Below are 27,760 nucleotides of genomic sequence, written 5' to 3' on the forward strand. Positions count from 1 at the left end.
AGCTACTATGTTATTTTCACATGGTAGCTTTTTGTTGTTTAAACCTCTGATGCTTGTTTTAATATCATACCTTTATTATTTGTGAGAAACAACTTTACTAGTGTGGTTTCTTTTCTTGATAAGCAACTGGGTATGATACATGAACTGCAGATGCAATTGTAATTCTGTGGCTATTGACTATCTGTTTATAGTGGTGATTCTTTTTCTTTACAGAATGCTCACGTGGTGTGGATGTAAAAGCTGATGTTGTGTTTTTAGTGGATGGTTCCTACAGCATTGGTATCGCCAATTTTGTTAAAGTAAGAGCATTTTTGGAAGTGTTAGTTAAAAGCTTTGAGATATCGCCTCGAAAAGTACAGATAAGTCTTGTCCAGTACAGCAGAGATCCCCATATGGAGTTTTCTTTGAACAGATTCAACAGAGTGGAAGACATAATTCAGGCTATTAACACCTTCCCCTACAGAGGTGGATCTACCAACACAGGCAAAGCGATGACATATGTGAGGGAGAAAGTATTTGTTACCAGCAAAGGATCAAGACCAAATGTGCCAAGAGTCATGATTCTTATTACTGATGGAAAATCGTCAGATGCTTTTAAAGAACCTGCAATAAAGCTGAGGGATGCAGATGTAGAAATATTTGCAGTCGGTGTGAAGGATGCAGTGCGTACAGAGTTAGAAGCAATTGCGTCACCTCCTGCTGAAACCCACGTTTACACAGTGGAAGATTTTGATGCTTTTCAAAGAATTTCATTTGAACTAACACAGTCTGTCTGCCTACGGATTGAGCAGGAACTGGCTGCTATACGGAAAAAATGTAAGTAATTACTATTACTTAGAGAAATGTAGAAAGTGCAATGAAAATAGATCTGAACCAACGTTTTGTACTTGTAGTTACCTGAAGAATTGATATTGATGAAATTGTCCATATACAAATGATAATTTTAATAACTGGGGATTGATTCTCATTTTCAAACATATTAAAAGCAATGGGGGAAATTAATGGAGAAATGGAGATGAAAAAATTATTGGAGAAATATTTTTTTCCCTCCACTCCTAGGTACCTAGAAAGCTATTAAAGTGTATGTCTATCTGGAATGACCTTAGTGGATGTACTCTGCTTTTACACTCAGTGTCTTGAGTAAAACAGTTACTAGGGCCATTCTTCTTTAGCTGTCCAAAATGTGGTAGCTAGTCTAAGCTTGTCTTTTAGAATTTCAAAGGCAATGGAGTAACGCCGGTACTTCCAGAGTGTGATTTGATTAATTTTTAGGGTAAATGAATGGTCCTCTGAAATGGGCTTAGACAAGACAATTTGAGACAGCAGATGCTAGGTGATATTAATCTCAGTCTAATTGTAAAGGCTGAAATGAAGTAGCACATGAAAGTCTTCACATGCATCCAAATTTGGTGAGCTTGGATAATGTCTAATATTTAAAAGATTTCTAAATGACCAACTTTTGGTCAGCTAAAGTTACTTATGATTAGTTGCACCCTCAGTGTCCCTACCTATGTTTAGTAGAACACTAACATTGAATAGTCCCCAGTACTGAAAACCCCACTGTCTTTAAAAATAAGCCTTTTGTTTCAGGGTAGCTTTGAGGAACAAACCAGCAAAGCAGCCTTTGTTTTAGAGGGCTCAAGCAGTCTTAACATCCTCACTGTTAGGCTGACTAGGCCAACCAAAACAAGCCCAGGATGTCAGGTTTGTGTTTGTGCCTCATGTCAAGTTCCTTGTTTCCCCTTTGACTCCATTCCTGAAAAAATACTGGGATTTATTTTGTCCTATTTCTAACGTAGATCTGAAAAAACCCCAAGGATTCTTAGTTGCCATTGAGGGCATAATGTTATTGCTGTTCATGGGGCGTAGGAAAGAGGGAACCCAGCTTGATCATCAGATTCTAACTTAAGTTTTCATAAGTACATTTTTTTAGATGGACTGTTCTTGTTTGATCTAGAAATCACTGAGTTGGTGCTTCTACTCATTGTTGTATGATTTGAGACAACCCAGATATGATCTTCATGAATATTTGATAGCCATAAGCAAGTATAGAAAGCAAATACTGTTGCATGTGCAACAAAATATCTGTTCAATTAGAATAAATCAAATTATTGAGGGACATTTTTAATTTATTTTAGAGATTTTGTGTTAAAAAATATTCTAGCAAGTATGCCTCATCTATGCATTTTTATTTCCACACAGCTTACGTACCTGCAAAGAATATGGTCTTTTCTGATGTAACATCTGACAGTTTCAAAGTGAGCTGGTCTCCAGCTGGATCTGAGGTTTTGTCCTATCTCATTAAATATAAAGTAGCAGTTGGTGGAGATGAATTCATTGTTTCAGTACCAGCTTCAAGTACTAGCTCAGTTCTCACCAACTTGCTACCTGAAACTACTTATGCAGTCAGTGTGATTTCTGAATATGAAGACGGTGATGGCCCTCCCTTGGATGGAGAGGAAACCACCTTAGAAGGTAGGCTTCCCATTATTCTCAGATACCAAAATGTCATATGTTGAAATAAAAATTTTCTTTGAGTGAATGGGTGTATGTGGAACAGCCAGCTAAGGCTGAGAAGCTGTACTGGTATGCAGGGTGAGAATAAACATTATTGTCTCTCAATGCATTTAGTAAACATATAAAATTCCAAGAATAGGCCAACGTTAAATTGTTAAGATTGGATTTTGTTTTCCCTGAAAGTTGGATGGAACCTGTGTTTTTCTGCAGTGGCCTATTATTGAATGAAGTGGTGTGTTGTCCATAATAAATTCATTGGCATGTATTAATTTAATGTACGCTTAAGTTGGACTAGATGATCGTTGTAGGTCCCTTCCAACTGAACTATTCTATTTAATAATTATGACTGATGCAGGAATGCACATTGACTTTAATACATTTAAAGTCAAGCATGTACCCATGTAATTTGCTGTGTCTACCTCTAACTTACATTAATAGAAATTCTGTTTTATATAACATAGGCTTAAAGGGGGCTGAGTTTTTGGTCAGCTGTTTCTTATCAGAACTTCATGGGTCCGATCCAAATCTGATTCAAAACTTCCTTTGATGTCAGTGTGAGTTTATGTGATCAATGGCTGTAAATTTAAGCATGGTAACTGTACTTTTTCTTGATAGAGTTGCCACAATGCCTTTCCACTGATTTAAAGTATAAGGATGATGGTAAACTCGATATTCTATTCCAGTAGTTGAATAGTCAGTCTTGTCTAAATCATGCTTTTTAAAATATTGATCCACTCTTTTTCATTATTCCATGCTGTCATTTGTGACCTTTGGTGATGTAAATGGTTCCAAGGGAGCAAAAGAAACAGCATGGAAATTTGTTAATTGCTCTTTCCTCTTAGGACTGATAGAAATGCACACTTATAAAATAGCTTAGTTTGGATGTTAAGTTTGGAAGATACAGGTTTCGCTGTTGGTGTGCATATTTCCATGACTGTACCAGTCAGAATGTTTTGGCCACACATAACTTTCCCTTAGGAAAACAGACAAGCTCTTGGCTGATATAATATGTAGCTTGTGAGCGTAAGGGACAGGAGAAGGAATAGCTTTCATAAAAATAATCAGTGTTCCCATGTTGCAACTGATACTGCCTTACATAATTGTCAGCATCTTGATCTGATGAAATCCCAACATGTCTGAGAAGGCAAAGTTCTTCTGCAATCATGTAAACGTCAGCAGCTCTCCATGCAGAGCTGGCTAACAATTTGGGCCAGACAGCTTTCTTGGCAACTGACTTTGGTTGCAGGCTTTTAAAGAATTTGAAATTGAGTATTGTGTTTCTGATTAGTAGAAAACAATTTAGTTTCTTTAAAACTAGGATTATTAATTGCTCCACCCTTAAGAGGTTTGTAATTTAACGCTGAAGAACAAGGCTTGTGGCATATAATATTCCAGTTGAATTATACTTCAGATAGCAAACAACAAAACCCAAAACTTTTTTTGCCTAAATGACAATGCTACATACTGCTAGGTGACTTGCAGTACAGTAGATCTTAATGTATGTTGGAAGTTTCAAGTCTTTCTTTGGTGTGCCCACTGACTTTGTATGAAATAACCTGAGCTGCTGTGTCTTTTGTCAAGGAGTAGGCTAAGTTAAATGATTCACCACAGTTTTCTCTTAATTTCTGGGATAACAAGCTATTTCTTGTCTTTGAGTTTGCGACTTAATTCAGAAGCCTTATTTAAATGTTATATGCAACTCATATTGCAATGAATGTATTTTTTGTTGTGAAAATCTAACTTGAAGAATAGAATTGTTTTGGTGTTTTTTTTCCTGTTGCATCTACCTTTGTCGTTTCTTTAAAATAGGAGAGCTGCCTGTGTGTAGTCAGGTGTATCTGACAACTATCTGTAAATGGAGGTGGTGCAGAAGCCAATGGCCACAGCAAAGAAACAAATACAATTTGTTGTGTTAAGAAATTTCCCCACTATGCCCAAATGTCCCTTAACACAGTTCAGTTCTATTGTTACTGCTAAACGCAGTCAGACTGTCTGAAGTTTCAGAAGCAGTTGTATAAACTGGGATTAATGTACTTTTGGGGACAACTTTGTTACACTGCTGGTTGTAACTCTGGCCATAAATTTTCAAAAATAACTCTGGCCCTAAATTTTCAGAAATGACTAGTGGTTTGTGTACCTTAAAACAATGGGAGGGCAATATAAGCTGTTGTTTTGGTAAACTGGATGAGCTAACAGAATGGTTGGAATGGTTTCACTTCAGATACTACTTAATTAAAAGCAAATATTTACAAATTATATGTATGTATTTTTTCTAGTTAAAGGTGCTCCTCGAAACTTAAGGATAACAGATGAAACTACAGATAGCTTTGTAGTTGGCTGGAGTGCAGCTCCAGGAAATGTCCTACGGTACAGGGTTGTATACAGACCACTTACTGCAGGAGAAAGGAGACAAGTGACTGTCTCAGCAAACGAAAGATCAACTACTCTGCAGAACTTGATCCAAGATACAAGATATGAAGTGTCTGTTATTCCTGAGTATCAGTCTGGGCCTGGGAATTCGCTGAATGGATATGCAAAAACTGATGAAGGTACATGATCAGTGCTGTGAATGTAGTAAGCTTGAGAAGAATTCCCTGCATGCTGACATATTCATACTGAAAACAGAATAACCCATATTGGCCATATGTATTATCCCAGATGAACAAGGAATTATAAAATTACTCAAACCTTGTTGAGAGGTAATTTAAGACAATATAGTTTGTCAAAATTGTAATATTTCTTTTTAAAATATAGTCTCTTGAACCTGCAACACCTAATATGGCAAGGTAACTTGGGTGAAGAATCTACTTGTATGTTTAATTAATTGTCCTCATGATTCTTCATATTGTCAATGATATAAATTATATTTCTTTTCAGCAAATTCAGACCCTGTTTGCACTTTGTTCTGAATGGCTAGCAAGGAGTGAATGAAACATCTAATTTACTAAAGTTATCACTGTAGCCTTAACTTGTATGAAAATGTATGATCCTTTAACAGGTATCATGCCTTATTAAACAAAATCCAAAGAGTACAGAGACAGTATGAATGTCCTGAGCACTGGTGAAACTTCACAAAGGTTTTAAATATTAGAAGCCAGAAAAACTATCTTAAAAAAGAACTCTGTAGGAAACAATAACGTGTTAATTTCACATTTCGTTGGTGACCTTTGACTTGATTCTGCAGACAGTGACTTCAACATGGATATTGGCGAGTTGAAGTTGAGCATATATTCAGGTGCTAGTATGTATAAGTGTTCCAGGATTCAGCCTGTTTTAACAGAAAAAAATAGGAGCAAAAAGACTTTATTGGCATTTTTGCCTAAGGAGAGTGGGGATGGAATTGTACATCCTGATTACAGTAAAGTTATACTGTAGCAGAGTTAGTGCAGGCGATTCAGGAATTATTTTTTCAGCATTAAGTCCTATGTTGTGGTAACCTAAAAAATAAACCAAGAAACGAAGCTTGCTTCAACTTGTTTTCAACATCTTTTGACATGTGCAGTCCGAGGAAATCCAAGAAATTTGAGAGTTTCTGATGCTACAACATCAACAATGAAGCTGTCTTGGGGCGCTGCTCCTGGCAAAGTGCAGCAGTACTTTATAACATACACTCCAGTCGCAGGAGGTGAAACTAAGGAAGTGACTGTGAAAGGTGACACTACCTCTAAAGTGCTGAAAGGCTTAGACCAAGCCACTAGGTATGCATTGACTGTGTCTGCCTTGTATGCCTCTGGAGCAGGAGAGGCCCTTTCTGGAGAGGGAGAAACACTTGAAGGTAATTATTTATTGTTTCTGTACAGTCATTCATCATTTATATCATTTGATTGATATTTAAGGCGTCTTAAAGTGTACTGTCTTCCTGAGATTTCTGTAGAAGTAAGTGAATGACAAATAGGCATAAAGACATTCTCCTACTTTACAGGGATTTTTCCAAACCTACTGTCCATCAGAGAAAACAGTGGGATCAAATCGTTGGTTGTGGAGGGGACTCTGGGTTCCTTGAAAGGGGTATTGCCAGAAGCACCAACCAAAACTGACTGTACTTCCACACCAACCTCAGTGAAATATTTTGTCTTACAACTTGCAACTTCTGAGCAGTTTTAGTGACAGATTGCTCTTAATGTAACAGTATTAATTAATGGCATTAAAGTATCTCATCCATTTGAAAATTTGCAGGGTTTCTACTGTACTGAGACTGAAAGATGTTCAGGGACAATTTTTGCATTAGAGAAGCAACATCTAGTCTAGGCATAGGAATAATGAATCATATCCTGCTTTTAACTAATAGGAGTAAGGACCTGAGGTTGAGCATTAACAGAATGCTGGCAAAAGCGTTAAGTTGGAGCCAAAGACTTTCTTATAAGGAAGGGAGGCTGCTCTTGCTTTGCCTTCAAGTGGAGAATTTCCCAGACTACTTCTCTTGAGCATTTTCTGTGTCATCTGTTAATTGTCAGAGGATAGGGAAAGCTGCCTCCTAGGCCATGAAAGGAAGTGTGACTGTGCTCTGTGCTGGCCAGGTATGTATTGCTAAAGTCTGGCACTGCAGCTGTGTAGGCACGGCACTTGAAAACATCTTACAGATGAATTATGTGGAATTAAATCTCCTCCATTGATGCTAATTGAGTTATAGTAGGGATATATTTGGCTCTCAGTTTCTCCATCAGTTTAACTTTTTGTTTATGACATTGGTTAGGAAACAAACCAGAAAACCTATTTTAATAGGAAACTGTAAGAAAAAAAAAGAAAAAAAAATCAGTTCCAATGATTCACCAATGTACTAAATTAATCCCACTAAAATTTAGGCAAGTATTTGAACACTGCAGTTTGCAGCATGGACTCTCTAGGATCCTTCTGTGATTGATGAAGGCAGATACTTCCAGAAGGTAGTCCATGTGAGATCTCGTTTTTCCTTCAAAGGAACCTTTCTTTGTCCATTAACTATAGAAGGACCAACTGAGAGCTAGGCATCAACTCCCTGCCTACCCCACTATCTAGGTCTCGGACAACGATCCAATCCACCTGCTTACACTAAGACAGGGTGCAGCCATCGGAGAATCAGGCATGTTGCAATTCACGCTGAAAGTTCCCTAACTCCCTTGCTTTCGCTACCGATGCAAGATCCAAAATGCTCCTTTTGTAGGAGAAAAGAACCTGTCTCCTTCCCAGAACAGTGCTGAGATCCAGGTAAAGGAGAACAGGTAGCTGGATTCTGCCCACATCCTCCAGAAAAGCCAGAGGTGATCAGGACTTAATGAACTTCCCTCTTGGTGACGGTGCTGCTACTTCCTTTTGTACGGTATTCTGCTAGGTCTAACACTTTTTTGGAGGGAAGAGGGAGCGTGGAGATGTAGGCCTTACTCAGCCTGGGAGAGCTTGAATTTACATCCCCACATCCCAGCAGATTCATAATGCTGTAGTGTATGCTGGGCAAGAGTATCCTTTACTCTTTCTGTTGAACCTGAGCCATTGTACATCCAGAAATGCAAATTTCACTCTCGAACAAGAGCAGGCTGGGTCCCAAGTGGACAGAGGAGCCTGCCATTTGTGCTTTTTTCTCTGTGCTGTCAGCGGAGAGAGGAATGCCTCCGTCTTCCTTTGCAAATCTTGGGAGGCCTCTGTCTCTCTGTTAAACAGACTGAATTGTCCACTTCCTTAGGGAGATGCCTCATATTTTAGTGAAGCATTGACCAAGTTAACTGTTTACATTTGGTGGAAAGGTTTTAATTGAGTATCTTTGTAGTAAACCCATGAGAGACCCTTTTTTAACATGGAGCTCTGGAGAGATCAAGTGTGTTTCAAATTAATAAAATAAGCTTAGCTTTTTACCCTATCACAAAACTTGAGCAACAGAAAAGTCTTTTAAGGCATTGCCTAGAGCTTCAGTTAAAACATATTCTAAATAGAGAGAGAAGTGAATGAAATACAGCAGAATCGAAAAGACAGAGTCATCAGAAAACCAGAATTCAGTCTCAGGGAGAGACTGTCTTGTCCTTTCAGTGCTTCCCCCTGTCCAGGAGGGCTCTGATTCTGATTTGGACTTTCTGCAGTGATAAATTGTCAATAAGAAAAACATTCTGAAAATTGGTTAAAGAGTCAAAGAATTTAAAAGGATAGTTGACTATAGCTCAGGAATGGGTTTATATGCAACCAGATGGAGTTTAAAATGGATGTTTCACTTAAAAGGACACAGAAGCATTCCTGTAAGAGGTTTTACTCTAAGCAACTGAATTAAAACCTTATGTAAAAAATTCTGTGACAGATATTGTCTTGGGACAAATACGAATAAGTGAGCATCCTGTCACTTAACTGAATTACTTTTTATTCAGTTCCTCAGCTGGGAGAAAACCAAATTAAAAATTACTTTTACCAATTTGACAGGTATAGCTTTGTGACTCAAATGCATATCCTTTGAAGATTCAACTGGATTTGAAAATCCTATCGGGGTGCACTCCAGAAAACATTACTGTTCATATTAAAGCTGTCTATTAAATTTTTCGTGGTTAGGTAAAATGTTAGTAAGAGCATATACAGATGTCAGTCATTACTGGGTGATCAAAGGTAAAGAATAGAATACAAATGTCTGTTTGCATGACAGCAGAGGACTAAATCGTGATGTTTCTTCATGGAACATCCACCATGTATTTCAGTAACCAGCATATCTGCAGTTTCATGGGGTAATAAAAATACTTGAATTAGGCCAAAACTCTTTGGACATCGTTCATAGATATTTTTAAAGACTCTCTGACTAATGGTATAAAAGGTTCTCAGAATATCTGTCGAAGTACATATAAGACAATATTTCATTTTATGGTGCTGTCTTACCTCATTAAAGCATAAAAAGACAAAACCTTTGAGAAAAACAGACAATTAAGAATAAAAAGGTTGCAATTTTGGAACTGAAAGGTAATATTCAAACTTCAAAGCTTAGTATAGACGTTTACTTGAAAAAGAAGTCATGCTGCCCGTGAACTAAAATGAATATGGTTGGACTTGGCTGAAAAGTTACACAGGTCAGTGAAGTGAATACTTGACTAACTATTAGCTGAAATAACCTGTCTGACTGAGGCTGGGAATGGGACAGATCTTAATTCCTGGAGAAATAAACTTATCAACAGTAATGACAAAAAAGCTGTGAAAGGAAGCATAAAAAAGTGTTTAGTATTTCAGTTAGTTTTTCCGTGAGCCATAGTGTCTGAGAAACAAAATAGCGTGGTGTGTGTTTTTCATTGCCAACAGCACTGAAGTACTGAGCACTTAAGTATTTTCCTGTATCAGGAATCCCAGTGGGCGTTACTTGATGTCTTCACCATATGAATTCTCACCAAACCTATTCAGTCAGTGATGGCATAGTTGCTGGCCACTCCATCATCATATCAAGAGCTAGGCTTGAGATTGCCTTTCAAACTGGGACAGTTGTTAGTTTATGGTATTGATCTGTAGTCTAAGAGAAATCAGTTTGGGTATAGTGAACATTTCAGCACTAATAGGAAAGTGAGAAAAGAGGAGCCGGATACAGTAGCTTCTCCAGCTATTGTATAGTCAAGTGGCAGGAAATGAAAAATCCAAGCTCTCAGATGTTTATGGAATTTTACTGAGTCACTAAATGGTCCCCTGTGACTAAGGGTGTAGACAAACATTCTTACTGCCTTCAGTAATGATTTATTTTGCTCTGCATGTAGTAGAACTCACATGGGCAGTTACTGTATCTTGGTTGCAAGCGTAGCCTTCAGCAGAGAGAGGAAAAAATGAAAATTTTTTAGACCGCTCTAGCAAGATTTGCAAGAACATGTCTGCCCAGGTATTCATTGAAGGTCCTTCGGTTATGTATGTTATCTGCAATGTATCTTGGAGCAGTCACAAATTGCTCTTGGAAGTTTCTCCTCTTCCTCTGCTTTGCTCTGCATGGCAATTTTTCCATGTTTTGAAGTGACTTGTTTGTTTCAGGTTACTTGGGAAGATCAATCCACACAAACCCAGCAATCATTCTGTGTACTTGGTATCATTTACCAGCTGGGTAATCTCTGCTTCTCCTTTTGCTTTTGTTTTTGCTAAGTATGCGCTTGCCCTTATTGTTTCTCTGCATAAAACAGAGAGGGCAAATATTCCCCCAAGTAACTGTAGATAATCTCTTCTATAAACTGTTTGCATAGCTATCTGGTCCAGTCCAAAGATAAACACATGCCAGAGGATCAGAATTTTATGAACTGTTCACAGACAACATGGTATAGAGAGTTTAGCAAATGAGTAACCAGATTACTCATTTCTGAGGGTGCTGTTCTATATCATACAGGTAATTGTTATTCAGAGAGAATGGGTTTATTTCTTTTTTGTGTTTGTGGAGCAGGAAAAGGAAAACAATGTTTTTGCCCCTTTGTTGAAGGAGTGTGCTCTCCTTCTTCAGTAATCCAGATTTTAGGAAATTTATAGTGCTGTGATCTTTTATACAGCCTCTTTCAGTCACTGGCTGATTTTGTCTACTGTTATGAAGTACCATCCAGAGGTGAAAGTTCTGGAGCTTTATATTTCATACTGCATTAAACATAACTGCACGTGCAAAATATGTGCTGTAGAAAACCCTCCAGTTTTATCCTCTCACTTTCAAAAGTGCATGGTGATCCATCACTAGGCAGCTTTGGTTGGAACCTTTCTATAAAGGTGCCATGGAAAAATTTTCCTCAGACATATTTTGTTGGCTGTGATTCCCCTCAGCTCACACAAAGTCGTTGAAACTGCTAAGGTAAATTAAATCAGTGCAGGCTGCCATTTGCCGTGTGGTGGAACAAGGCTTGTGACAACTGGGGGAACTAAACAAATTAGCACTGATGGTTGTATTTGATGATACATAATACAGATTGAATAACAAGCAAGAAACACCCACAGGAATGCCTTAGGGAAAAGACTCCCTCTTATCGCTGAACACCCCAAACAAACCATTTGGCTTTCAATTTTTTGGGGGATCATATGATCTTACCCAAGTCATCATACACCAGAAATAAAATACAATGATAAACATGGTGAGGGCTGTGAGTATCAATGCAACAGACAGTGAGCAGTTTGCGAGAGCTACTGTTTTTCTAATCTGTTTTTTAATAAGAGAGGTGGTTGTAAGTCTGGCAAGAATTTGGTTTTCTGCCCAAAGGCATGCTGTCAGATGAAAAGAACATACTGTACATTAGCTGCTAAATAGATTAACTTCCATAATTTGCAGTTGTTTTAAAAAGAAACAAATTCATTGCTAGATTAAGCAATCTACACAGAAATGTTTAATCCTAATGAATTTCTGAAAAGTTTGAAAGCTGCAGATCTATTTTATGAGTGTCCTTTTGCTGGCAGTTATATATTTTTCAGAACAGCTTTAAGAATATTTCAGTTACTGACTGCAAGCAGGGGAGTCATTACACTTTAAAATATGGATCTCAGAAATTTAGGAAAAAAAGCTTTTTTTTTTTTTTTTTTCAGAAAAAGATTCAGTGGTCAGATTCTCATCTTGCTTGCACTGAGACATTTCAAACTATTGCCACTTATATCAGTAAAATTCTTAGGCTAGAAACACTATTGGTGTAAATGGACATAGTTCTTTTGAAATAAATGAGACTGCTAGTCTACAGTAGCAGAGATGTCAACCCATTTTATTTATTACCTTTGTACATTATAGAATAAACAACAAGAGGTGTAGTGTATTATATGCAGAAGATAAATCTGAGAGAGAATTATGTCATAGTCTCTTCCCCTTTAGAAAGAGAATCTTTATGTTTCAGTAATATAGGGCCCAGTCCTGCCATCCTGTTTGACAGGGAGCTATTTGTGCTGTGAGAATTGGGCTGTACTGAAGCAATATATTAAAAAAGGTTGTCATGACTGAGTCATTTTTCAGTTTCAGTTTTAAGTTGTTTTCTGTTGTATACATTTCTTAGAGCTTAGGTTTGGGGATTTTGCGGGGATGTCTTTTTTTGGTCAGAAAATGGATAGTAGTTCTTTGGTAAATAAATGCTTCCTTTTTGCTGTTTCTATAGTAACGTAAGATTGCTTTAGAAATGAATGACCTCCTACAGGCAGAACAGCACAAATTCAAGTGACATTTTCTTACAATGAGGGTTTTAGCATATCACAGGGACTTTACGTAATGTTCAGACTGCATAGTGCTGCTTCCGTCCTGAGAGAAACAAGGGCTCAGTGTCCTCAGGAGATTTAATGCTGTTTCATGCATTTTTAAAATTATACATTCCAAGATTTTTGAGTCTGACATTTGAAATTGACTTCTGATAATCTGTGGAAAATTATTTTAGTTTTATATAGGAAATGAAATATATATCAGAAAAAAAACCACAGGGGAAGGTTGAATGAATAATAAAAAGATATTTCTAGACAGTTGAGAGTAGTGTTAACTGATTAACTGTTGGAAAAGACAGACAAAATATTAAAGGGACTGAGTATGAATTCCTGTTGGCTTTATCCTAGAGCAGGGACTTAGGAGTGCTCTGGCCAAAGTCTCTCTGTTTTGTGTCAGAACTCTCCCGGTTTGCATCTTCTCACCTTTCTGCATTCCCAGTAGCAGAAGAGCAAGAAACCTGCTCTAACAGGGTCAAGTGAGCATTCCCTTTGCGTGGCAAGTCCTTGATTCTCCCCTGCACCTTGTCCACATCCCCTCACTACGTGCCTGAGGGCTGGTACTCCAGGAATAACCAACTGCTTTGTGGCTCGGAGGGAAGGGTATCAGCTGACCAAAGTGACTGCCTCCTCCAATGCTGAGGAGAGTTTGACCAGTAAAGTAAAACCTTAAAGTGATTCTGCTACCATCACGCCTGATGCATGCACTCGGACCCTTGGCTGCGGTGACCTAGCCTGCTGACTTAATGGGATACTCCTGACGTATCTCATTGTAAACAAGGCAGGACTCGGGCCGTAAAATTTTGGTTATATGCCTCTGCAAGAGAAGGTTCATTTATTTAGTTGATTATGACCTTTTAGGATACTGGCTTACATCAATCCTATGTTTAACTTAAATGAAACATGGCTGTGCATGAAATTTACCACTGCAGGTTGATTTTGAAAGCTGGTTTTAAGAGCACATACAGAAAATTCTTTAAACTTTGGGCCCAAACTGCATGTACAACTCCCACTGAAATCAGCTGGAGTTGTGTAAATGTTTCTGAAGGGAAAGGCCATCTGAATAAGGCCATTTGATTTTTATGAATGTCAACATTTTAATTTTAGCTGATTCACAGTCTTGTGTTCAATAACAACAGTGATTGCTGGAGAGCTATGGGAAGTGAGCCAAGTGGACACAGGGAAACTGCTTTAATATTATATTGTGTCTCTGGCATACTATAGTGGAAAAACTTAATATGGAAACTGGACATTGCAGAAGTCCAGAAGTGGGTGTAAAAGCACCTGACTGAAAGTTACCAAGTTAATTTTTTTGTGTGTCTGCACTGAGTGATGGTAGAGATGTACAAGGGGCTGTAGGCAGACCAGCTCTGAGCTAAAGACTGCTGAAGAGAATCCGATAGCCTGAAACTGGTGACTGGCTTGCTCGCCCAGAGGTTTGACCTGTTTGTGCAAGCACTTTGTTTTACTGTGTACCTACTCACCATGGCTTACAGCTGTGCTTACACCAGCCAGTTTGGTGCTCCAGAGCATCATAAGACCCAATGTCTGTTAGGGGATAATTTTCAAAAACCAACTGCTTCCTCACTTGCTCATGACTTGGGGCCTGTACGAAGTGGTGAGCATACTTTAGCTTCCATTTCAAGTCAGGAAAAAGCAGGAGTCTTTTGACAACCACTTGTGAACAAGCCAGCGAGCACTTTTCTTTCTTGCAGTGTACATTGTCTTTCCTTGCTCCTTATCCATCCAATTTAAACAAGCAGGCAAGAAGCAGGTGTACAACAAATGTTTCTGAACATGTGGACCAAAGAACAGAATGACTGCTTAGGTGTTAGAGTTGTAGATATTTTTTTGTTTTTTTTTTTTTGTGAAACGTAAGCAAGGTAACTAGGTATTTTGTTTTAATCCAAGGGAAAAATATCTCATAGGTTTAATTGTATGTTTGCTAGTGACTACATTATACCAGTGTTATTGTGCAGCATAAATATGTTTCTTGACTCTGAGTGTAGCAGCTTAGATAATATTGGGTGGAATCCTAATAATTTAAGACTTACAGTTGGACTGCAGCTGTGTCCCCTAATACAAAAACACTTGTGGGAGATCCAGTGAAGCAGAGAAAAGCTGTCAGTGAACTTCCACCTTACACATGAGGTGCAAATCAAGTTAGTGTGTTATGTTAAAGAAATGTTCTCGTTGCAGTGTAACATATAAAAAGTCTAATTTCCCTTAGTAGGTAAGTTGTCTTGTCAGCAGTTTCCAACTATTTGAAGTAAAAATTTTCCATTTAGTTCTAGTGGTTTGGTAGGAATCCCAGTCACTTTTCCCTCTCTTACCTTGCCTTATAAAAAAGACATTTAGTTCCAAAGAATATTTCTTTCAGAACCAACATATTACAGTAACTGGTGTTCATTACAGTCCATTCCAAACAAATTATTTTCCTCTGTTATTTAATGACCTCAGTAATGACTTAATCAATAACGGTTTTAAATATGCAGTGATTTTTGCAGTGTTTCCAATGTATATCATTAGCTGTAGCGTCCAAGAGTAGACTTGCAAAAAATTGTGCTGTGGTAGCAGATACTTTAATACTGAAATCATGTTGTGGCAGAGCCGTGTTTTAAAGTAGCCAAAATAAAGTGACTTGTATATTTATATTACATTAAAATATGGAAAGAAAGGTTTTTATTGTGAGACATCTGTGCATTCTATCAAGTTAGGTTTTCCATATTTTTTCCATTTGGATTGCTTTAATATTTTTTTTATTGTATGAAAAAGCCAAGATTTGGGAGCAGAAGCTTAAGAGCAGACAGAAAAATTGGTGTAATTTACTTTTGAAGGCAAATCTTTTTTTCAGGCTTCCAGGAAAATTGGTGTTTGGAGTTTAGATTCTGCCCTGGCTTGCATTTAATGCAGTCACTGAATTCAGTGAGACTTCATGAAGCATGAGCTGAATCAGGCCTTTTCACTATAACATTTTCACTATATGCAACTGCTATTGTTGTGAAATGATAAACAAGTGAACTTTACCAAAACCTCTGTATCTTAATGTTTTTTTGAAGAGAAGATGCCACCAGTTGTAATGATTTATATTGTGAGGCTAAAAATTGGTTTGAAGAGTAAAATTGTAAGAACTGATGCAGAGTTAGGATGGAAAAAGAATTGTCTCCAGAGAAACATTATGGGATGTCCCAAGAATTAAAATCAGAAAAAACTCACAACACAAAGGAATTCTATTACATGATCTATTAGCTATATCTGAGAGTCCACTTCATGGTTGGAGTGGTACCCTCTGATTCTGTAGTCTGTGTAAGTGATGAATCTTTATTACACTGGAAGCATTGTTTTCAGATAGGCTGATATTAATTTCCATTCATCTTTAAGCCAAGTGGGATTCATTGGCTCAGTTTTAATGAAGTTGTGCTGGCAATGAGATATTTCCAAAACGAAGCTTTCTGCAGGTAGTCCTGTTTGCTTCAGTGGGATTATGTTTGGAAATGTTGCAGATTTGCAGTGGAAGTGAAAGACAAATGAATATGAAAAGTGAAAACACAGTATATGGCTTTGAGCAACTTGTTGCTCAGTCTTGGACTGAAACTGCTTCAGGCTTCTGAAAACAGTGAGGTCTGTTCTTGCAGTGAGCCTAAGCAGTGGAAATTGGATAGGTACTGAATTTCTCTGTGTTCAAAGAATTTTGAGTCTGGTCCTGTGGCTGCTGTGGTATAATATAGGGATATATTTTTATCAGTGCAAGTAAAACTTAACTGTGATGCCATGAGGCCATCTCAAGCGTTTAAGTCCTCTTGCTAAGCAGTGTCTTAGGAATGTCTTGTACAGTGAGAAAGGCCACAGAGAATACACACCAAAGAACTGAGCGCTTCTGTGTGTATGTGGATCTGGTTTCGTAGATCCCTTTTGCAGATTTGGCTACAGTGAGGCCATTGCATTAAACCCACCAGTCAGCGCCCCTTTCCTGCCATCAAGAGGCAGCCACTGCAATAGGAAAATTGAACATATGTTATAAATGTATGTTAAACATTAAACAGAGGCACTCCGTTCACTGCACCGCTTTAGACCAATGAGCTCCATTTTTAAGCAGTGGAATTACTCTGGTGTGTTAGGTGAGGCTCACGCATCCAGCTGACAACTGGATTTCACAGACTAATGAGCTGTTTCCTTTGTTCCAAGCTGGCTGGAACAAGCTACAGGGAGGAAAGAGGTACAAGTCTTATGAGTGGAAAGGTGGAGACTGTTTTCTACTGTAACTGCGGCATAAAGTAAACACACTGCAAATTAATTGTAAATGTAAAAAGAAATAGCTGTTAAATCTGGTAAGCGGTAGTCTGGAAGATAAGAATAGTACTATTAAATAAGAAGATAACGTTGTTAGAGAAAGGACTGTTTGACTTGAGTAAAAGTCTCCTTTATCTACCCCCCAAGAAAACAGTTACACACATGAGGATGAAGATGAATGATTGAAATAAAATTATTTACTTAAGAGTTAAAACCTACCTAAATGAGCTACAGCACATTTAAACACTGGCTTCATTCCAAGTCTTTGATTAATGCCATTTTTATTTTGCATATTCTAAAGCATAACTGCTAAGTATCTTGCATGGTAAGGGATAGGATCATTCATAGTCTAAAGTTAGCTTTAAGCATTTTGATGAAAAATCAATGAATTTTCTCTTGAAACTAGAAATGTACATTATTGAAATGAATATTGGTGGGAAAAGTTTGATTTTGCTCTTATGATAATTTCATTTTTCCATTTGTACTTTGCTAACTTTTGCTATTTGTATTTTAGAGACAATTTGCTGTTTTCTTTCTTGCAGAACGTGGTTCACCACGTAATTTGATTACCACAGACATAACTGACACTACAGTTGGGTTATCATGGACACCAGCTCCAGGAGCAGTTAATGATTACAGGATAGTATGGAAGTCACTTTATGATGATACGATGGGAGAGAAGAGAGTCCCTGGAAACAGAGTGGATGCTGTGCTAGAAGGCTTGGAGCCAGAGACTAAATACAGGATTTCAGTATCCGCAATCTACAGCAGTGGAGAAGGAGACCCAGTAGAAGGAGAGGCTTTTACTGACGGTGAGTGTAGTACAAGGTTACCACCATTTGTAACATTCTGTGCTTGGTGAAATTGTCGTACTTTAACGAAAATGGACCTTATTTTTCTTCACCTTTTTTTCCCTCATATGTCCCCCCAAACCAAAATGCCACCTCAGATCAGTCAATTTTTGGCTTTTTGTTTGACCATTAAAAAAAGGGAAAATGTCTTCTATGTCATGTAGGTTTGGATTCAGCAAGAATTACTTCCCACTTAAGATGTATTTTGTCTGCAAATTACCCTGAATCTGGCCTTTCATAGGTTTGGTGTGACTGCTAGAAATCAGGTGGAAGAAATGTTATGGGTAGAGTAAAGATGAAACATGGGGTAAATTCCCAGAGAATCAATGAATTTGCTTTCTAGGCTATTGCCCTTTCCAGTCTTCACATTCCTCAAACTGAGGCTCACTGGATGATTTTGATGTTTGTTATTTACCTTTCCTAAGGCTCTTTTTTTTTTCTTATTTGCTAAACGTTATGTAGTATTAGTCAAAGCAGGCTCAAGCCTCTCCTGCAGTGTAGGCAAAGTAAAAAACACTGAGAGGCCAGGGATAGCTTGTTGCTTTATAGCAAGAACTGGCAAGTAGACAAGCCAGAATGAATGAAGGGATGCCCTGGATCAGCCTTGATGTTTCTGTTGTTTGCTTAAAGGGGCCATGTGAAGTCAAAGCCTGAAGGAGTGCTTGGGGGAAGCATCATGTGTGTTTACATGTACTTGTACTCTTTCCTAAGCATCTGTTTTGACTACTGTTGGAGACAGGCTGCTGAACTACGTTAACCTTTGGCCTTGACCCAGTATAGTTGCTCTTAAGGTCTCGCAAGAGTAGTGATTGCTGCCATTGGTAAGAGCGGACTCCCCAGAGTCAAAGCAGACTGCTGTCCCACATCTTCCTTCTTTCAAGAACAGCAGCGTTAGCTGTCCTGCCTTTTCCAGGCTAAGGAGGCAGCTTAGCCGTGTATCATTTGTTGCTTCTCTCAACGTGCTGCTTGAGGGAACTTGCTGTCAGGCCCATCAATAGACCCAGACCTGAGACCGACTAACATTGCATCTTTCTGTTACAAACACAATTAGAAATTGTGAGTTCCTAGGACTGGGAGAGGATGCTGTAGCCTGCAAAGTCTACCTTACCGTGTGATGAAATACTGACCGATTCTGGCATGCCAAGAAGCTTCTGTTTTGCCAAAACCTAGATGGCTTATTCTGGCTGACAGCCAGCATTGCATACCTTTCAGTTCACTTCAGATCATTTGTAACATTTGTACAGTCTGGAAAATATCTCGTAGAAGTCGAATGCTCCAATTTGTAGAGAAAATGCTTTATTAGTCCGTGTGTTTATTTCAGCACATGTACTATCCTGCAAATAGCGGTGAGTGATTTTCCAAGCATTTGGAAAGTCACTTACTGCTATTTGCAGGTTAGTTTGTATGGAGCCCAACACCCAGCAGTTTAGGTATTTAGCAGTGTCTTATCAAATCTGTAAACTCGAAACTTAGAAAATCTTAACTCTATAGGACGTTGTGTTCATAAAAAAACAATGGCTTTATGATTTATCACTTTCATTTGAGAGTGCTGAATCCATTATTTAGCAGATTACTGAAAAGTGTGACTAAATAAAACTCCCAATTATGCTGTGTCATCGTGTAATTTATACTTCTCTCTTTTCTTCTCTGTAGTGGAAAGCACACTTATGTTTGTTTAGTCCATTACAATTAAAAAATAAATTAACAATGGCTTGTGAGATGCCCCTGTGTATTCCCCACAATCAAATACTGTAATTTTAAAGAAGGCAATTTTTTTTTAGTACAGCAGAATGAATTTTGTAGGCATGCATTTGAATATATCTTTATGTGACAAAGTAAACATTTATCCATATTTTTACACTGAAAAGTGTCACCAAATGCCAGGACTGTGACAGTAGACAACGAGACAGAAAATACAATGAGAGTTACATGGCAGCCTTCACCTGGAAAAGTCTTGTCTTATCGTGTGTACTACCGACCACGCAGTGGAGGAAGACAGATGTTTGGAAGAGTAAATGCTCCTACTACAAGCATAGTGTTAAAGCGACTTAAGCCGCGAACTACATATGACCTCAGTGTTGTTCCAATTTATGATTTTGGACAAGGAAAATCAAGAAAAGCAGAAGGAACAACAGGTATGTATGACAAGCTTGTACAGGACTTGATAATTGAAGCTTTGTGCTTAAAATTAATAAGCATGATATGTAGAAAAGTATGGTGGAGTCTGCTAAGATCATGAATTAACAGGCAAATTGAAGAAAATACTAGAGGTGAAGAAGAGAGTTTGATTTGTTGGAAACTTCACTATGGCATAGCCTGAGCACAGCTTTTTGCTATTGGCATTGAGGGTGTAAATGTGGTATAAAATCTGGTTGAAAATACTGGACTTGTTTTGAAACACTGTCATCAGAAGTCAAAACAAAGTGTTTTGTGAGGAAGACAGTATATCAACAGACTGCTTAAATGTTGTCAGTTGTTTCATAATTTGCCTTTTGGTTGTGGGTATTGATTAAATAGCTACTCAGCATCCTGTTACTCAGATTTGTCTTCTTTGGTCACTGTATTTTCTGTGGAAAACCTGAGGTAATAAAAAGGGGGAGTAGATGATTTTGAAGAGTTATCAGGGGAAGCGTGACCTCAGAGACCATGGTCTTTTTGACCAGCTGTCTTCTCTCTCAGAAGCTGAAACTCTAAAATGTTTATTAAGTCCTGGTGAGGGGATTTTTGTGGTAAGAGCAAAACTGATTTTGTACTCTGCCTTTAGTATGTATCTGATGCTGGTCTTTCATTTTGTGAGGAAGTGTTCTCTTGATATCTTGATGAAATCAACTAGCTTTAGAGTCAGTTTTCTGCTTCCGTAGACAGAGAGCCATTACCAAAAGAGAGTTTTTTTGAGGATGTTTCTGCCCATGTGAGACTAGTGCCATTCACTGAGGTACACTGTAAATACTTCATGCCATTCTCTGTTCTCTGAACATATGTCATATCGAATGATGACAGGAAGTAAGAAACAAGTCTCCTAACAACGGAGATATCAGCACTTCAGTTGCTGCAGGAAGATTTCTTTTTAAATTAAAATGTGGTTGATGTAGAGGAGTCATGAAAACTTGATCAGCTCTTGACCAACACCTAGTTTTTCAATCTTGAAAACTATACTGAGATAAATCTCAGATCATCCAGCTGCTTTTGTTTTTTGACCTGTTCATCTTGATACAGATACACTTCTGTGCTTTCAGTGTAAATAGTTGTGGTGGTAATCACTCTTTGGAAGCAAGTGGAGCCCAAGTCATCTTGTTAGTTGAAGCTGTCATGATAATTCAGGGAGGAGTGTCATGGGAGATGAGACAGAGAGGCTGTATTTTTCCTTGTGAGTGGAAGTGTATCTACTGTTTCTCAGCAGAATTCACAATCTGAGGACATTTATGATCTTTCAGCTATAGTCGGACAATTGCATAGGCACAGGGATAAGACAAACTCTTACTTTTTCCCTCCACCTTTTCACTCCAAAGCTATGGTGACTTTCTGTTTACCCTAATTCCCATTTTTGCAACTTTGAGATGACACTGCTGCAGTATATTCTGCGACTGCACTTCAGATATACACAAAAGCAAAAGTGATGTAGAAGCTAGCAGCAGGCTTGTTAACCACTCTGTCTGTGAGTACTGACCTGCACTGAGTAGCCGTTAGTCTTCAGAGGAACTTGCTCTTGACCTAAAAACCTCAAGCTGTTTGGCTGGCACTCCTCTGAATAAGTATTTTTTGACACACTGCCATACCTGTGGTTGGTGAAGTTGCTAGAACTGCCAGGCCCTGAGCCTGTAAAGGGAGAGGAGTGTTGGCAGGACCTTTTCTATGAAAGGGTCCTTGCTTCCACTGTCTCCATACTCTGACCTCTGGGACACAGATCTCTAAGGAGGAAGCAGCTTGAGAAGTGATATTGGTGACTGAGTACTGACTGGGTGTGACTTTTGCCTGCAGTAAATTCTGATTTTTCCAGTGTTGGTTTGAGAGGAAGCTGCTTCCATTTCTCTCTTTTGGTCTATATGGCTCACCTACTTGTTGCCATTTAAAAGAGAGAGGGCTAGTCTAAGCTGGTCATCTAGTCTTTCCCCATAATTAATAGAGAGAATGACTGACTGTGGTTAGTCCACCTATTGCCAACTTTTATTGTAAGATCAGGTGGATGTTTAAGATAGATGAGATGAATTGCTATCTATCCCTCAGTCCGTTGACTGTAGAGGCAGCCTTGGTAACAAACCTGACCCACATACCTATTGGTTAGACAGCTAAAATTAAGTGAAGTGAATCTCACCTTTCAGCTCTCGATACTTGTCTTTATGTCAAAGGAAAGGCACAAATAGTTTAGGACTGCCACTAATACTGGATTTGCATATGGATTTTTACATAAAAGCATACTTGTTGATTTTTTTCGATAAGCAGACCTGATTTAAACCCTTTTATTCCACCCTTGCAGCCTCTCCCTTTAAGCCGCCTCGAAATCTGAGAACTTCTGATTCAACTATGTCAAGTTTCCGAGTAACCTGGGAGCCAGCCCCAGGGCGAGTAAAGGGGTACAAAGTAACTTTCCACCCTACTGAAGATGACGGGAGTCTTGGAGAATTAATAGTGGGGCCATACGACAGCACAGTGGTATTGGAGGAGCTTAGGTATGGATAACAATTCATGTCTCTCCCCCCCCCCCCCCCAATAGCTTTAGCTTAGGGTTTTGTTTAATCATGATCTGGGGTTGAAATGTCTGGCAAAATCTACTGTAAGTAAGAAAGTAATTTGTCAATAAGCTATGAGGATCTTATTATGCTGTCTGTGAAAGGCACCTGGCAGGGCTCTTTCTGAGATTATTCAGTCACATCACTTGTGGTGTTCTCACAGGAACTGAAGGAAGCAAAGATGTGGGCAGAGGCTGTGTTCTGCATTTGGCATACGAGAAAACTAATGGGATACCGGAGAAAGTTGGGATTTCTAAAGTTTCCTCCTAAAACTTCCTTACTTCATGTTAGTTAAAAAAAGCTTAGCTTAGTTCTTGATTAATTTTCTCAGAGGCCTGGATTTGTAAGTTAGGATCAGACCATGTCAAAATCTGTTATGCAAATATACTAAATACATTAAAAATAGGAACATTAAAAGTCATAGAATCATAGAATGGTTTGGGTTGGCAGGGACCTTAAAGAGCATCTAGTTCTAACTCCACTGCCATGGGCAGGGACACTTTCCACTAGACCAGGTTGCTCAAAGCCCCATCCAACCTGGCCTTGAACACTGCCAGGGATGGGGCAGCCACAGCTTCTCTGGGCAATCTGTTCCAGTGTCTCACCACCCTCACAGTAAAGAATTTCTTCCTAATATCTAATCTGAAACCTCTTCCAGTTTAAAAGCATTACCCCTTGTCCTATCACTACACTGCCTGTTAAAGAGTCCCTCCCCAGCTTTCTTGTAGGCCCCCTTTAGGTACTGGAGAACTGCTATAAGGTCTCCCCAGAGCCTTCTCTTCTCCAGGCTGAACAAGCCCAACTCTCTCAGCCTGTCTTCACAGGAGAGGTGCTCCAGCCCCCTGATCATCTTCGTGGTCCTCCTCTGGACTCACTCCGACAGGTCCATGTCCTTATGTTGGGGGCCCCAGAGCTGAATGCAGTACTCCAGGTGGGGTCTCAAGAGAGCAGAGTAGACGGGGAGAATCACCTCCCTCGACCTGCCCATCATGCTTCTTTTGATGCAGCCCAGGTTATGGCTGGCTTTCTGGGCTGCAAACACACATTGTTGGGTCATGTTGAGCTTCTCGTCAACCAACACCCCCAAGTCCTTCTCCACAGGGCTGGTCTCAATCCACTTATCACCCAGCCTGTATTTGTGCTTGGGATTGCCCCAACCCATGTGCAGGACCTTGCAGTTGGCCTTGTTGACCTTCATGAGGTTCGCACGAGCCCACCTCTCAAGCCTGTCAAGGTCCCTCTGGATGGCATCCCTTCCCTCCAGCATGTTGACCACACCACACAGCTTGGTGTTGTCGGCAAACTTGCTGAGGGTGCACTCAATCTCACTGTCCATGTTGCTGACAAAGATGTTAAACAGCGCTGGTCCCAATACTGACTCCTGAGGAATGCCACTCATTACTGCTCTCCACTTGGACATCCAGCCATTGACCGCAACTATTTGAGTGCAGCCATCCAGCCAATTCTTTAACCACTGAGTGGTCTGTCTGTCAAATCCATGTCTCTCCCATTTAGAGACAAGGATGTCATGCAGGACAGTGTCAAGTGCTTTGCACAAGTCCAGGTAGATGACATCCGTTGCTCTTCCCTAATCCACCAATGCTGTAACCCCATTGTAGAAGGCCACCAAATTTGTCAGGCATGATTTGCCCTTAGTGAAGCCATGTTGGCTGTCACCAGTCACCTCCTTATTTTCCATGTGCCCTAGCATTGTTTCCAGGAGGATCTGCTCCATGATCTTGCCAGGCACAGAGGTGAGACACACTGACCTGCAGTTCCCTGGGTCTTCCTTTTTTCCCTTTTTAAAAATGGGAGTTATGTTTCCCCTTTTTTAGTCAGTGGAACTTCCCCGGACTACCACGACTTCTTAAATGTGATGGATAGTGGCTTAGCCACTTCATCCACCAGTTCCCTCAGGACCCGCAGGTGCACCTCCTCAGATCCCATGGACTTGTACACCTTCAGGTTCCTTAGATGGTGTCGAACCTGATCTTCTCCTTCTCCCACTCTCTGCCTTTGCCTTCTGTGACTTGGGTGGTGTGGCTGGAGCACTTGCCAGTGAAGACTGAGGCAAAAAAGTAATTGATTACCTCAGCCTTCTCCATGTCCCAGGTAACCAGGTCTCCTGTTTCCTTCTGGAGAGGGCCCACATTTTCCCTAGTCTTTCTTTTATCACCAATGTACCTATACAAGCTTTTCTTGTTGCCCTTGACATCCCTGGACAAGTTTAATTCTATCAGGGCTTTAGCTTTCCTAACCTGATCCCTGGCTGCTCGGACAATTTCTCTGTATTCTTCCCAGGCTACCTGTCCTTGTTTCCACCCTCTGTAGGCTTCCTTTCTGTGTTTGAGTTTGTCCAGGAGCTCCTTGTTCATCCACACAGGCCTCCTGGTGCTTTTGCCTGACTTCCTCTTTGTTGGGATGCATCGCTCCTGAGCTTTAAGTCTTAAATTACTTGAATGAAGAAGGCTATAAATTTAAGTATAGAATCTAGGATCAGCTTTTAAATTGTTGAAACTTCACTGTCTTGTGGAAGAGCTAGTCTTTGGGCTTCATGTTTTACCAGCTGCTTTTTTCCTGTGAGAATTTTGTAAGTGAAGTGTCAGCATTTAGCTAGCCAAATGACTTTAGTTACAGTACATTTGTTTAACTATTGCAGGGCAGGAACTACCTATAAGGTAAATGTTTTTGGAATGTTTGAAGGAGGAGAGAGCAGCCCCCTGGTTGGACAAGAGATGACGACCCTTTCAGATACTACTTCGGAGCCATTTTTATCTAGAGGTAAACCTGATTGAATTGAAGAAAAGGCAGTCTTGGCTTTTGGATAAGAAAAGACCAAAAGTTTACCAGTGTTTCCTTATCATTTTTCTAATGCACATAAATATTTATTTACAGGATTAAGTATACTCCCTACCCTGATGACATAACCCCTGGTCTGGAATGACCACTAAGTATGCCCCAGTTCATGATTCTAGTCCTCTGCACCCTTTAGATGATCTTACAAAGATGATAACTCAGGCAACCCATGTTTTGCTGATTACTCAAAGCCATCTGCATTGCGTTTTCAAGCCATCCACATCTGTGTTAAATCACATAAGGTCAAATTCTTGAACAGAGATCAGAGCTCATCTACAAGGGTGTCCACAGGAGTAGAACAAGGAATTTTAAGCAGATATTTAGCCCTTTGCTTGTCCTTATATGGTGACTTTTACTTTTAAGACTAAGATGATATAATGAACAAAGATCTGATAGTTAGAAATGTCCCAGTGTTATTGTGTATTATTTAAGTTTATATTCAACATAACCATTATTTAGTAATTTTTTTTACCATAGAAGGAGGAGATTTAGTTCATAAATGCAATTGCTGAGTGCTCTCCAGTATCTGTTTGGGAGTTTCACCCTGTGTAGCTAAACCTTCCAGTCAGAGTTTCTATGAATGTTATGATAGCAGCTCCCTTGGTGCGGTTAATTTGCCTCTGCATGCTAATAGTTGTGTTCACCATACTCTCAATTAATGGATGAAGAGATTTTCAGGGGTCAGTCCTACTTCATAGGGAGCACAAAGAAGTAGGTCTTTGCTTCATAATAGCCAAGGATACACGTAGAATTAAAGACTTTTCTCTTCTGCCATTTCAAGGCTTGCTCAGAGAGAATTTGGTGAGGAGAAAGAACCTAACTGCAAAGGCCTGTCAGAGTTAAATAAAGAAAAAAGAAGTTTCTGACAGTTGACTCTATATTCTTTTCACTTAACCTCTTTGATGCCTTGTTTTCACACTGGGCTGTGTAAAAAGTACTCACCTCCTGTAACTTTATTGACAACATTTTTAGAAACTTGTTAATTGCTTTCCCACTCTTTCTAATATAAGAGAAAAGCTACATAACATGCCATCAGTGACATTAGACTAAAGCTGTAATAAGTCTGGCAGAAAAAGAATTGCACCAAGATTGGTTTGTTATTTTTTATTATGGCAGCTGTCATTTCTGTCTTCAGTGTTATATTCTTTGAGCTAATTAGTTTTACTAATGAATGGATTTGAGTCATGGTTAATGTGAAAAAACAAATTTTATATCTGGGACTGTAAATGTAATAGTACATTATTTATTAATAGGGGGAAAAAAAATCACCCTAGGTCTGGTGCCTTTGCTAGAATTTTCCATGTGGGGAACTATGGTAGTTGGAAGAAAAATAAAAGTCAAAATAGTTTAACTTTTATATTGTACATGAAGCTAACTTCCATATTAAAGTTATGCATGCAATTTTTTGAACTAACATGGTTTTACTTAAACCCTACTCCCAACTGATTTTATTGTCCTGACTAAAGACTAGATCTATATTTTCTATGCAGAAGAGGATCATGCTTTTAACACCCAGGTACATGGAATAGTTATATTCATGAGTCTACAGTGTTGGATCAATTATGTGGAACATATATGAAATCACAATATCTTTCAACTGTGATGAGTGTGGCTGATTTTTCTCAATGGGATTTCTTCCATATAAAGACCAGAAGCTCTGATGGCAGGAAGCCAGAAAATTTGCAGCTGGTAACACAATCTACAGGAAAAGAGAGAGAGCAAGGATTTTTTTTTTTTTTTTTTTTTTTGCAAATGGCTGTGGATAAAATCATTGTGTCTTTCTGTTTTGTATAAATATTTTGTGATTTTCCTTGTGATGAAAAAAGTATGATACGTGTTTTATTCTGTAATTTGTAAATTGAATGATATCTGAAATAGCTTCCTACCTTTTCAGAGCATTGCAGCTTTATATAAATGTTTGTTCTTGTCCCCTCTCTATCTCTTGATCTGTGTTTATGTTTGTGTATCTTCTCTAAATTGTGTTCTTTCTTTCCTGTATATGCAAACTTCTCTACCACCTGTATTACTATGTCTTTTTCCCCTGAAAATTCAGAAATGCTATTTATTTGAAAGTGGTTGTAATTTATGTTATTAATTCCACTATTATATTGTTAAAAGCTAAGCAGTAGTTTAGCTATCCATGACACACTAAAATACTGTACATTTGGATAATCTGATAATGCTCACTGCCACGTCAGCAGTTAGTTTAGTAGTCTTACAAAACTTCTGAAATCAAGTTATCAACCACCTTTAAAGACGAATACAGATAATGACATGACAATAGAGAAGAGCACTGGCCTTGACATTTGTGAAGGTTTATTTATAAAAGGAAACATACATGAAGAAATTTATGCAGCTTTTGCCGTGGAACCAGTGACTAGTGTGAATAACGTTCACAAATAGGTCATACTT

The 27,760-nt window shown here is 38.9% G+C and overlaps 1 protein-coding gene across 9 annotated transcripts in view; it reads left to right on the plus strand.

Annotated features, from left to right (window-relative positions):
* COL12A1 (collagen type XII alpha 1 chain) overlaps positions 1 to 27,760 on the plus strand; it is a 107,130-nt gene that overhangs the window by 16,501 nt on the left and 62,869 nt on the right. For 7 of the 9 annotated variants that reach the window (XM_030005926.2, XM_030005896.2, XM_030005900.2 and 4 more), the window contains 8 exons: positions 214 to 816; positions 2,203 to 2,475; positions 4,794 to 5,066; positions 6,020 to 6,292; positions 17,457 to 17,726; positions 19,634 to 19,900; positions 22,240 to 22,432; positions 25,152 to 25,273. The exons of 1 other annotated variant lie outside the window; for it this stretch is intronic. In XM_030005926.2, coding sequence (XP_029861786.1) covers positions 214 to 816; positions 2,203 to 2,475; positions 4,794 to 5,066; positions 6,020 to 6,292; positions 17,457 to 17,726; positions 19,634 to 19,900; positions 22,240 to 22,432; positions 25,152 to 25,273 — 2,274 coding nt within the window. The remainder of the gene's footprint in view (positions 1 to 213; positions 817 to 2,202; positions 2,476 to 4,793; positions 5,067 to 6,019; positions 6,293 to 17,456; positions 17,727 to 19,633; positions 19,901 to 22,239; positions 22,433 to 25,151; positions 25,274 to 27,760) is intronic. One more of the 9 variants, XM_030005939.2, reaches the window with a different exon arrangement.

The sequence above is a fragment of the Aquila chrysaetos genome, chromosome 2 (genome assembly GCF_900496995.4).
Source record: "Aquila chrysaetos chrysaetos chromosome 2, bAquChr1.4, whole genome shotgun sequence".
Taxonomy (NCBI): Eukaryota; Metazoa; Chordata; class Aves; order Accipitriformes; family Accipitridae; genus Aquila; species Aquila chrysaetos.